The sequence below is a fragment of the Uloborus diversus genome, chromosome 8 (assembly GCF_026930045.1).
Source record: "Uloborus diversus isolate 005 chromosome 8, Udiv.v.3.1, whole genome shotgun sequence".
Classification (NCBI taxonomy): Eukaryota; Metazoa; Arthropoda; class Arachnida; order Araneae; family Uloboridae; genus Uloborus; species Uloborus diversus.
The window spans coordinates 134,946,140-134,959,538 of NC_072738.1; the positions used below are offsets into that span (position 1 = coordinate 134,946,140).

Below are 13,399 nucleotides of genomic sequence, written 5' to 3' on the forward strand. Positions count from 1 at the left end.
ATTTTTTTTAAATATTACTAGTAACACATATTATAATATAACTATTAGTCCATTCAGATTTTTTTTTTTATCTTTTATAAATGATTGTTTTTGGAAAATATCGAAAAAGGAAGAGGATAATCGACAATTGCAAAACGGGTTATAATCCACAATGGAAGATGAACAGCTTTATCTTTGGGTAAATTGAAGTGTCAACAGGTAAATAAAGGTGCGGGCCATATTTTCTATGAGAAATTCTTATCATTTTCTTCTCAACACACAATGGGAGTTCTACTGCCTAACAAAATGATGAATACTTTCTAAAAAACAAAATTACAGTATTCAACCACAAACATTTTAAGTAAAGAGGTCACAATATTTTGTTTGTCTTAGCTAAGACTTCCAATTTAATGTACGTATTATAATGTACATGAAATTTGTAATGCAATTAAATAGCAAACCAAACTTAATGAGCAAAATGTTCCTTTTAGTCATAATTTCCTATTAAACATGATCGTATTAAGAGAGTTTAACTGTATTTCAAATGTCATGTGACTCAAACAAAATTATTAAAGAGAATTCATTTTTAAAAAGTCAAGAGAAAACAAAATCCACCTAAAGTTTGCTTAAATGTTAGAATTGGTTATTACTTCACTCTGAAAATTAGCACCCAATTCAGAAGCAATCTCAGACAGCGAATGAGATCTCCGCAGCACAGGAGAGCCTACAGTCACAGCAGAAGTTTTAACGTCGCCTGCTAGTGTACCTTGGCTCAGTTTCTTACCCATGCCACCAAGATCAGTCAATCTGAAAATAATAGTATAATTAAAACAACTTTATTTCAAATGAAAGAGTAATTTTTTAGAAATATATAAATAAAAGTTTGCCTTCATAAGTTTGGGATGAATTATAAATCAAATTTAAATCTAACATCATCTTTACAATTAATTGCTTTAAAAAATATATAGACGAAGCTCATTTTGACAAATTTCTTTTATATCAGACTTTAGTACCAAGGGCGCCCATATAGCTAGCAAGAAAAAGTTTTTGTCAAAATTTAGTACAGTTGAGACAATTAATTAAAAAACAAATCATAAACTCATACTGCAATTGACGGTTGGAATAAACTGCTCATAGGACAAATGCATTCAAAATTATACTCGAAATTAACTTTCACCAAAGGGAAATGGAAAAAATAAAAAGATGGTGCACATAAGCGCATGAAAATGCGATTTATTTCATCATCTAGTAATGGCAATATCTTTTTGCAATCTTTCAGTTACTTTTATTTAATGATATTCTATTAGTTCGTGCTTTTGAAGTCAAAATTTTACATCAATAGGTTCTGTATCATAGAAAAAGAAATGCACATTTAAAATATAAGTAGATATTTAATAAGTTAAATTTAGAGAGAATATCCTTTAATTGAAACTGTTTAATACTTTCCAAATAATACTAAAAATACCGTTATTTTACCTCAGCAAATACCAGTATGACGAAATTGAAAAAAAATTGTTCAAAATACCGGTATTGGGTATACCGGTATTGCAATCAGTAATCCTGATAAACTGGGCATCAAAATTAAAATGCATAAAAAATTTAAAGGCTAGGATTTTTTCTAACACTGACTTCAATAATTAAAGTTACCTATGCTGATAGTCATCCCATCGTCCATAACACAGGTCAATTCCACCAAGAAATGCATACGTCTGGTCTATGCACACAATTTTCTCATGATGAGCCCACAATAATGTTCCATTTTTAACATGATCAGGATGACGTAAAACCTAAAATAATTGTGCCAAATATGAACTCCAAGAACCAAAGTAAATTGCAGATTTATGTCACAAAATATTTATATACTTGTTTAATGAACACAGAAAATTAATTCTAAAAACATGTCTCAAAAAATGAATAAATAAATAAAGTAGAACATTAAAACTTTTAGAGGAATTTATATTTTATATAAAACTCAAATTCACTTAAGCTAACAAGAAATCAGTATTTCCTCGCAACTAAATATAATTGCATGATGACAGAATTTATTGCAGATATGACAAAATAGTGTTTATAATGTGTATAATCACAAACAATTACATAAAATACAAAAAAGAGGAAAATATAGAAACATTTTGTTCAATTCTAAAAAAACTTTCTTCCAAAAAAAAAAAACATTTTGCAGCAAAGCCTACTTTCAAAATGTTTCTCTAGACTAAGCGTAGTTTTTAGTTCATTGTTTTATTTCAACCCCATTATTTCATCCAATATTGCTCAAAACAAAGTATTTATATTTGTACCATTAATTGATAAGCATGGGAAAAGTGACTAAATCAACAATATGAAATTATTTTTCATAAGCAACAAAACTGATTTTTATCATATTTCTACCTTAATATTAGTTTGAAATGTACAGAATGTTAGGTATATAAAAATATAATATAAACAAAGCCTTCTTTCCTACATGATTTGAATTGTGACAGCCTCGATAATATTTTGACAATCTAAAAGTAATCAAAGATTAAATTTCATAATAAAAAATGTTCAAGCTGGATTATTTTTATACTGTACCTTAATATTAGGATGCATATTTACAAGTTGTTGCTTACTGTATTGGCTGTTAATTCCTAGAGCAAATTCAACCTCTTTATAAAGAAGTACAAAAACTTTCACACCTTGTTGCTAAAGTAAAAATATACATATGTATAATATCAAATTTTGCATAATAATAAAATTGATATAGTGCAACAGGAACATTTGTACTCATAAAATCAGTTGCGAGATTATGGGTGGTACAAGTGCACAATAAGCATTCATTAACTTTTACACAGTGTTGACAGATTGGGGGAAATTTCCCCATTCTGGGGAAATCTGGTGCTCTCTGGGGAAATTTTGGGGAAATGGGTTTTGAGGGGAATTCTTTGGGGGAAAATTTTTTTCTTGGGGAAAACTTGGAGGAAAAAAAAACTCGGGGATTTTTTTTTTCGTATTTAAATTTGCGTCTTGACATCTAGCAGTTACATTGTTTGTATCAAACAGCGTTGGTTAAGCTTTGCTCAACTTTATGGAATTCGCATTTCGCATTATGTGGAATATTATGCTACGGAATTCTCATTAATAGTTCTGCCTGAGTAACTAGTTGATACGTAAAACAGGCAAAAATAAGTGTGATAAAGAATGTTCTTGGATAAATACATACAAAAATCGCAGTTTAAATGTACATACAGAAGCAGGAGTAGTAAATGGGAGTAGAAAAAAAATATTTGATTAGTTCTTAACTCGGTCAATCGCTTGTATTTATGACTAGTGGCACCCGCACGGCTTTACCCGTAGTAGAAAATTAAAAGGTATTGTGGTTCCCCTGTATATTTACAAATAACGCATAATGAATTTCTCGCCAATTGGCTTGCCCACGTCACGGTTCCACATTATGATAATTTAGTAATTTAGTCGTCCATCTTATGATAATTTTGCTTGGAAAAATGTTCTTAAAATTGGAATAGAAAAAGAACAAAATCGAATTTTCGAAAAATCGCTTCGAGGTGCACACCCCCATGCTACAAACTAATTCTGTGCCAAATTTCATGAAAATTGGCCGAACGGTCTAGGGGCTATGCGCGTCACAGAGATCCTGACAGACAGACAGAGATTCAGGCAGAGAGACTTTCAGCTTTATTATTAGTAAAGATAAAAAAAGATAAAGATAAAGTCAAAAAAAAAAAAAGCGAAAATGGGAAGAAAAAAAAAGCTGGGAATTTTATAAGAAAATTTGGCTATTTGGGGGGGGGGAATTTTTAAGAGACAAAAATATCAGAGGAAGTCGATTCATTTTATGAAAATATTAGCGGAAAAATAATTTTTGAATTTGGGGAATTTTGACAGAAAACATCGCTTTTTGGGGAAAAGTTGGAAGGGAATTGGGGAAATCTGGATTTGACCATCTGGCAACACTGCCTTTACAATGATGATGATTGTGTTGGTGTGCTGAAAATTTTGAACTTTGCATGAGTGATCAAATGAAAAGATTAAATCCAAAAAGTCTATACACACATCTCAATATGAACAAAAATGGCAAAACTTGGCTGATAACAAATAACTAGCAAAGCAATCAATTACTGCTGATGAATTGCCATATCCCTATTCTAGTGTTCACAAAACCTCATTGGTCATAATCAGTCCAGGAAGTTTATCAATAATGTTTGCTTGACACATGTCTCAAGCTTCAAAGATTCGTGCTTTGAAAAAGCATGAAACATGCCAGGTAGAATATTATTCAGAGATATCATTGATGAACCTCACCCTATAAACCAGAAAGAGCCCAAAGTAAAACATTTGTAAGATAATTTTGTTGCCATAGAAAATCATAGATTAAGGCAATTATTCATTATTTATTTATTTTCTTTTTTTACACATTTGAAATTTTTCTACTTAGAAAAAATATAAAATTAGCAGAGGCATCAAAATGCACAATTTGCTTCTTAGAGGGTAGCAAGGAGATCTTGCATCTGAACATTAAAAGCTTGACTCCAATTTAAAGTGAATAAACAAAGCTTTTAGACTAAAATTTATTGCCTACCATACATTTCACAATATTTACTGGAATGTTTAAGAAATATGTCAGATATTCAAGAGAAAAAGATAGGGCAGAGTTAAACTTACAGCTTTTCTTTTGAGGATATGATCAAGACGCCAAATTTCCCCTTGAATTACAGGACGTTTCATGTATATTTCTGGACTTAACCACCAATCTGCAATGAAAATTTCTTCTTTTGCTTTCTCTAAAGCTTCTGCAACCGCTTCAAAATATGTTGCTCCATCTATAAACCTATAAATTACACATCACAATTTTAGGTAATTTTGGTTTTATGTAAGCATTTAATTTTGAACATACACTTGATATTGTCATGTTGTTTCAAAAAATTCTGATAGGTATTGTTTGTGAAAAACATGAGAAAAATTCTCTAAAAAGGTGTCTTGCATGGAAACTGGAGCAAAAATTAATTTTTGACAGAAACATTTTCGTTTCATAAGAAATAGAAGGATAAAGGCTATAATAATTTTTCAAAGCAAAAAATCACCTACTTTGAACATCAGATTATGAGAAATTCTTCAAAATTATGTGTTCCAAATGATTAAAACTTTTAATTCGTAAAATAATGCTTCAACAGCAATCTACAACAGCCGAAAAGCATGTGATCACTAGCTGCCAATGATATATTGTGCCATCTTTGAACGTTATTCAGTTTGAATAAACTGATTGCAAAGTCAATGTGTGTAGTTTTTAGGGATAAAGGTAGAAGTAATCATTCTTTCAGAAGGGTTTAGTTTTAGGATTACGCAGGAGTGTGTGGGTACGCCCATTAGCTTATATTTAGTTTTTTTATTTTATAAGTAAAATAAAACTTGTTAACACTAAACTTATAATTCTAATAAATTACATATAAATAAATAATAAACATTTTTATTAGCTTTGTTTTACTGAAGTTATATCAGGTCTAGTTATTTTTTAGCATTAAATTTCATTGGTTGATTAAATACTTCCAAAATTTAACTTTTATGTTAAACTGCAATAAACCAATAGCATCATCTTGATTTTCCTGAAACAAGTTCACATTTTCAAACAATAGTAGTTGAAAAGCTGTTTTTTTTTTCTTTCAAGATTTACAATTTAAGCATTTGTAATAATGAATCTATTTCCTATCAACCCTATATTACATTAACATTTTTAATAAATGCATCTTTAAAGTTTGATTTCAAAATTCTTTAAAATAATATTTAATCTAAAGAATTTAAACAATATGCTTTAATTAAGTAGCAAATATCTTTAAATGTAAAAGAACATAAGAGAACAACATTACATTCAACTCCACACAAAACAAAATATTTTAATACAATTTGTACAGTAGAACCTTGTTAATTTGAACTTCTTGAACTTAAATCTCTACATAATCTGCATTTGTCTACAAAAATGTTTTACTTCATTGTATTTTTCTTTAACTTTTTTTTAAATCTGAAAAACAATATGTACATTTTTCTAATAACATTAGCTTCAACTACAAAATTTGAAAAAAGAAAAAAAAAAGTTGCAATCTTTCAATAGCAACAAACATTTAAAAGGAAACAGGTGGATTTGGAAAATATTCAGAGCAAAAGATTAGTTACACCTTTTTTTTCAAGCAACAAACCAAGGCCGGATCTAGCTTTTGATTTTGTAGAGGTTCATTCTCAAAATTTCTCTCTCTCTGCGAGGGGGAGGGGGGGTCAAAGAGTAATGTTCAGGTACAAATAGGGGGTCTGAAGCAAGTTTTTGGAAACAACACAGTTTTAGGCTACATATGATTGCTACATTTATCACTTAAGGGAGGTCATGACTCCCCACCCCAACAATCAACAGAAAAATGATGAAACAGTGTCAGAAAATATGTATTTCAATTTTAATCCTTCTAGCTATCAAGACATAAAACAGAATCAAAAGGAAAATTAAAATTACCATCTACATTCATTATTGTTCCGAACTGGTGCAAAAGCATCATATCGGTTTGGCTGAGTAAAGTCTCTTCCCTCGGTTTTTGAGGTATTTAATAATGCTTCAGTCCATTCTCGGGATTTTCGTTTTGTCCAACATCTAACTAATAAATGCCTAAATTAAGAGAAACGTGTAGCATTAATTAAATTTACTATTGTATGATCGCCAGCAAATGTAAAACAAAAATGGCTTGCAATAATTTTATACTAACATGATATTACTTTCCACAGCAAACACTTACAAATCTCAGAAAAGCATAAAAAATCATGATTACCTTCTTTTACCCAACAACAAAGGACAAGTGAGGCAATTGATCTTTTATTTCATAAACTAGAAACTCTTCCTCCAAGATATGTCAGATGAAAATTGCTTCTACATTTGCATTCTACATACACCAATGCTGTTTGGTGATATTTTGATAATTGAAATTTTAACCCTCACTCTAGTGGATTTACCCTAAACTCCAGTAGATAGCGTTCATGGTTGACCACTTTTTGTTTCTTCATTCTCCTAAAATGAGTCTTACCAGTAAAACAGTTAAGTTACCAGTTCGGCCTCGTCAAAATAAAGCCTTTCCCAGCATGTCAAACATTGCCCGAAAATATTATCAAATTATCATGTCGTGGCGCGAGTTTTAGTGCTGAGGACGTCAGGAGCGATACTCGATCATTCGCTATTATATACATGATGACAGCAATTTTAAAAGAAACACACTCCAAACATACATTTAATGATGATTCAAAACAAAAGAATTTGTAGACATTGCACTTCAAAATAAATATTCTACTTTTAAAAAAAATAATAATAATGATTTCGAATGATACTAAAGTTCTGAATGAAAAATACAATGAATACAATTGGTACCTTGTTAAATTTGATATCTGAAGACCATGGTGAATACCAGTACTGAGAAATCCAGATTCTACATGAAATCCTTGATCCATAAGCAAAACACATCGCACACGTCCATCTTTAGGTTTTATATATGCTATCCATGAATCTTTAACTATCAACCACCTGAAATTGAATAAAATTAATCACAACTTACACCAATAAAATTTAAGATGAAGATTATTAAAGGAATGAAATGGTGCAACTCAAAATGAATTTTTACACAGTGGTGGATACAAGGGGAGGGTCCCCCCCCCCCATGGAATCAAGCCCCCCCCCTAAAACCTCGACCACAATATCCGTTCACATGGTGTTCAAACATTTTATGAATAAAATGTAAACGATTTCAATAATTTTTCGATTCCTCAATTATTTTTAAAAGTAAATAACTGAAGTACTATTTCTTTTAATTGTTTAAAATTAATTAGTATTAGTTGACGTCTTATTAGGTGCCGTATTCCTGGCCGATTTGGTGTTTTTCATTGACACCCAAGCAGTTTCAGAAATTTTTCGCACCCAAAACCGTAGATTTATTTGGGGGGGGGGGGCTCCTGTTTTACCATGACCCCCCCTAAAATGATATATTTACATGACAGCAGAATACCTTTTAATGCTTCCAGAAGTAAATTTAATGAACAAACAATACAAAACAAAGATAAAAACAAACAATTTTGTAAATTGGCTAAAAATCTGGAATAATTTCTTACAATTTCAGAAATTTTCTACAAAAAGTCACGTTTTAGAGGGAAAAAACTTGAAAACATTAAAATAAAAATTCTTGCATCTAATATTATAATTTTGTTGTGCTCCCTAATTATTTTAGGAAATAATTTGAACATTTCTCCAAAATTTAAAACAAGAATGAACAAATTAACTTTTTTACTGTTTTCTAATGGATTTTGAATAGCAAAAAATACTAATTGCTGAGACAAGTCGAGAAATTTTTTCAACAAAAGAAGCCCAATGGAGGAAGAAAATGAGCACATTGTTATAAGAAATGTAGCTTTGGTTATTCAGAAATGAAGCTTTGGCTTCACTTTTTCTGTGACTATAAGTACTCAATTAAAAATGCTATAATGAGGAAAAATTGGGTGAAATGGTAATAGCATCAAGTTAATAAGCCCAATATGCCTCTTTTTTTTTCCAGGTTGAAATTATTTCAAAATATGTGACTTTTTTAACTATGGGCTGAAAAATGACAAGCTTTGGAAAAACTACTAAAAATACTGCTAAAATAAACTTTTCATTACTTACTTTTTAAGCATCTGCTGGGCAAGCATCTGCTCAGTAATCTGCTCAATAAACTATACAATGTTAAACTACACTTTTCCATCATAGCTATGACCACTAAATTTATTCTGAACTAGCTGTGTCCCTCAGCTTTGCATGGTCTACCTCGAAAATAAACGTTATGTCAAGTGATGTGTGCTCAACAATCAGGCTTTAACAAAAATATATCCGAAAAAAATTTCCCAACCAATCACCGAAAACTAAGCAAAACAGAAAGCTTCTAAATCTTCCAAATTCAAAAAAAAAAAAAAAAAAAGCCTCAAAACAAAAGCAAGAATTTTATTTGTTCACAGTAGAGAAAAAAAAGGCAACAGATCCTTCTTCTCTATGATTTTATTCACGCTAATTAAAACTGAGCTCACAGCAGACGAGACATTTCCACTTTAAAATTCATGTTCTTTTATTTAAAAATGCTGATAACTTTTCTTCTGGTGATTTTGAAATTTGAAGGAATTTAATCTATTTCAGGTGTATATTTTGCAAGCTTTCGAATGAAACTGAACTCAAAACAAACGGATAATTATTTTGGATAGAAAGAGCCATTTAGTGCAATTTTCGGGTCCTAAAATTAAATTTCGTACAGTCCAGTACTTTTTTGGCCATTGAAACCGCCCCCCCCCCCCCACGTTCTTTCTCGGGTGTTGAAGTATCTCCCTGCCGAATTTGGTCGAGATCCAACATAAACTATAGATTTCTATCATAGAACACACATATATATTCTTTGTCTTACTTAGATTTTATAAAATTTGCATCGCAGATTAGTACAAATGTAACATAATTTTCTCCCAATTAGAAATTATTATTCACACTAATACAACAGATTCATTATGAAAATTAAATTTATTTTACATTCTTAGAGTTATCTACAAGAATGAAAAAGAATTGGATTTCAAGATTTTGTTGATTATTTCATTCATTATATTTTCTATTGTAAAATTAGATTATTTAATTTTTCACAACAGAGCATATACATTTCTCCACACTGGGAAAGGTAATATTTGAGTTTAACTGTATGCAAGAAGAATACAGATGATTAAAAGGGATAATACACACATGTGCCATCTTAGAATATATTTTGTTTCCTTAGAGTGAAGCACTTTATTTTTCTTTGTGATAGAGCCCAGTTAAAAGTATTTATGTTATAAAATTATGCATTCCCTTTTACCTGTATAATGGAAATAGTAAAGAACTTAATGAACAATACTTTTAGAATACAAAAATCCTGCTGGAAGACATTTTACATCAAGAGCTCCTTCAACCCAATTTCAGAAAACTGTCCTTGAGGGTATTAAACTTTACAAAAAGTAAAATATTTGCTATTATGTCAAACTTTTAGGCTTTTATTTCTTTCATATGACGTTTTTTCCAAATTTCATGGTTATGTAATACCACACAAACTGCATCAAAATCTGTTTTATTATTAAAGAAGTTTGTAATGACTTTATCAAATCAATTTGCAGTACTTTGAAAAACATACAAAGTTTAACAAAAAAGGAAGCATTTTCAAGAGCACATAATCAGAATTATTTTATTCATTGAAGTCTGAGATCCCAAAACTTCAAAATAAACAATTGCAAAAACACAGTTTTAATGTTGAAAATAGGTATTCAAAGAATTAGAATAAAGGGGGGGGGAGATAAAAGAATAAGAATAATATAATAAGGAAAATAATAATAAGAAGAATGAGTAATTTTGAAAAACAATCTTCTGTACGAAACACTTACCTCCATCTCCACCTTCCACACCAATCGATGAAACCCCTCTTAAGACGGAAACATCCCATGGTAGTCCTATGACCACCAGAACGCTTTTGAACAATACCTTCTTTATTCTTTTTTCCCAAATCACAAATAAAAGATAACGGCGAAATTTCCAGAAACTCCATCTATAACGAATATTTTTTAGGTAACAGACAAAAATTGTTAACTTTTAAATAAAACAACATTCTCAAAAATTATCATTTTCCATTTATTCTATGTGAAAAACGGAGCATTAAAGCATGAAGCATGCATAAAATACACTGCCAGCTCAGTTATTCCATCCGAGGACTGCAGTTTCGGGCTTTTTAGCACTCATCAGCCCGGAATAGGAATTAAGTAACTGAGCTGGAGGCGGGGGGTCCAAGGCATGAAGCATGGTTGAAAAGAAGAGTTTTTCACATCTTGAATTTACCTTAAATGAACTCTCAATAATATTTTTGAAAGTAATTTGAAAATCACTAAATTACGCCATCCCATAATTTGCTAAATTTAACATTGCTGAATATGTACAAAGGGATGGGGAATTTAATTCAAAAAATTCTCACTAAGCAAAAAAAATCTTGTAATTCATTAGTGTTTTATAATTGAAATGGAGATTTTTCCAATATGGCCTCTCTTTGGATAAGTGTTTTAATTTTACAGCACAGAATTAATTAATGAATCATATAAAAACCAACTTAGGAAAGAAACCTTTTCTTTTTTAAATAAAAGCAAAGTTAACTTACCATTTCTGGATGATTTCGATATAAGGGAATTCTAAGTACATTTTTCAAATACTCTTCTAACTGTTGCTATAAAAATAAATAAATAATCTTGGTAAAACTTATTGAATAAAAAAATTTAAATTAAGAAAAAAGCTATATTACCAAGTTCATTATTTAATAGTTTTGGTCATATACTGGTATGTATTATGGATGACCAGTCATTGACCACCCTTTAATCTTAAGATAAATGGTCAGTCATTAAATGCAAATTATTTTATTTACTTAAAACAAACAAAAATAATCAACATATCTCAGTACATGAACTAGTAGAATAAAATTTATATAACCTTGAGAAATACGATTATATATTTCATCTCATGACAATTCTCACTAGTAAGAAAAGTGACTAGATGGCTTTGTAAGTGTACCATCATAGCCTCCAACCAAAAACTGCAAATAATAATAGAGCATTCTGTGGGATGCTAGAAATTAGTTCTGGAAATCCGATTAATAATATCTATTTGTTCTTGTTTGTGCGTTTTTTGTGCTCGAGGGGTTACTTACTGGCAAATCAACCTAAATGTTAATGAAATGATTATAATTGTGAAATGTCACAATGCAAAGCATAAATTGCAAAGAAATTGTATCAGCTTTTGTTTGAGTTTCATGCAATCTTTTTTTCAACGTGAAACACTTATAAATGCTAAGCAGTAATTACAATGAATTCTTCATTGTGAGTTGCTTAGCTTACAGGTGGTGTTTCAATACAAGTGGAGTTTAAATAATGGTTGGCTCATTTATTTTTCAAGCATATAAGCAGGGGCACCCCGATGGGAGGTTTCCTGAACCTCCCAAAATTTTCCATATTTCCAAAATTTTCCATATTTGGCAAATTTTGCCTCTGATTCGTCAAATTTGGAGACAATATTGCAACTTTGAATTCTATTTTTTATAAAAATTCTTAAAACTGTTTTTATCATTCGGTAAAACTGCAATTTTATATGGCAAACTGAGGATTGTCTGCTTCTATAAAAATTTTAGCTCAGGACGCCCCTGCACACCAAATATTTGATCTCAAACGATTCAATAATTTAGCACAGCCCATACGAAGTCTCGTCCAAAAAATTTGCAAGTTAAATAATTTTTAAAACATTTCAGTCCAATTAAAAAAGGCTTCATATGATAATGGGTGGTGCTGATGCAAGGGTGTCAACCAACCCCTAAGAGCAAAAGCGTACCTAACCCCCCTAAATGTTGTCCCAGAGCAAGAACCCCACCCCCCAAAGTAAAAAAATACCCCTCAAAACAATCCCCTCCTAAAAATTTCAATGGTACAGTCTGTGTCATAGGAGGGCACCCCCTATGTGGTGTGAATAAATGGAAAAAGGTGACAAACAAAAACTGCTTTCTCAAAACAAATGCATAAAGGAAGAAAATTCAAATTCCTTGCAACTTACTACTCGATGCTCTATTTTATCATGAGGCAACAAAGCATCAGGCCTTTTCGGAAACCTTGGAAGTCGACTTTTTTCAATGTTTCTGCAACTTTTTCTCCGAGCTTTGTGTCTGAAAATTCAAACATAGAAACAAGATTTGGATTAATCATTAGCGGCAAGAAGCAAAGGGATGTAAGAGACAAAAATTATCTAGTGCAAATGTTGGGACTTCTCTGTTATGGGGCAAAAGATGGTATTAATTCCTCTGATAGGTGCTGCTGTACAGCAAAATTTAGTAAAAAAAATAATGAAAGCCTAGCTACGATCTGAACTGCACCTCGATTTTACTAAAAACTATAAAAAGTCCACTTACATCCCTTTGCTTCTCACTACCTCATTTAGTAATCACTAAATTGAATCTCAAATTTACAACTGTGAGGAAACAATAATTGCTTTACTTATTATTCATATTTTGCTAATTCTAAAATTATAAAAGAAATGAAAATGTTAATTTATATCATTTTGAATATATTTAATTTAATTCGATAGTGATTTGGATAAAATATGACTTTTCTCCCATTTTCAAACTATGTGTGCCACTTTATACAAATTCATTTATCAAAAATATTTTAACCAACAATCAAAAATATATATGTACGAGCAAGTTAGGAGTAATTGAGTGTAAATTTATCATACTAAAATATTTCAAACATTTTTAGTTAATTAAGTGAATTTTAAAAACTGCTCTTGAAGTATTAAATTAAATCAAATTAAAATGGCTTTAGAAAGAACATAGTGTATTATTTTTAGATTAAA

At 30.5% G+C, this 13,399-nt stretch overlaps 1 protein-coding gene across 1 annotated transcript in view; it reads right to left on the reverse strand.

Moving 5' to 3' along the window:
• The window catches only part of LOC129228246 (phospholipase D1-like), a 53,599-nt gene that overhangs the window by 29,090 nt on the left and 11,110 nt on the right, over positions 1-13,399 (reverse strand). The window contains 9 exon segments of the mRNA XM_054862914.1: positions 630-786; positions 1,627-1,766; positions 2,548-2,658; positions 4,636-4,801; positions 6,467-6,616; positions 7,367-7,519; positions 10,408-10,568; positions 11,169-11,234; positions 12,605-12,713. Of these exon segments, the coding sequence (XP_054718889.1) occupies positions 630-786; positions 1,627-1,766; positions 2,548-2,658; positions 4,636-4,801; positions 6,467-6,616; positions 7,367-7,519; positions 10,408-10,568; positions 11,169-11,234; positions 12,605-12,713 (1,213 nt within the window).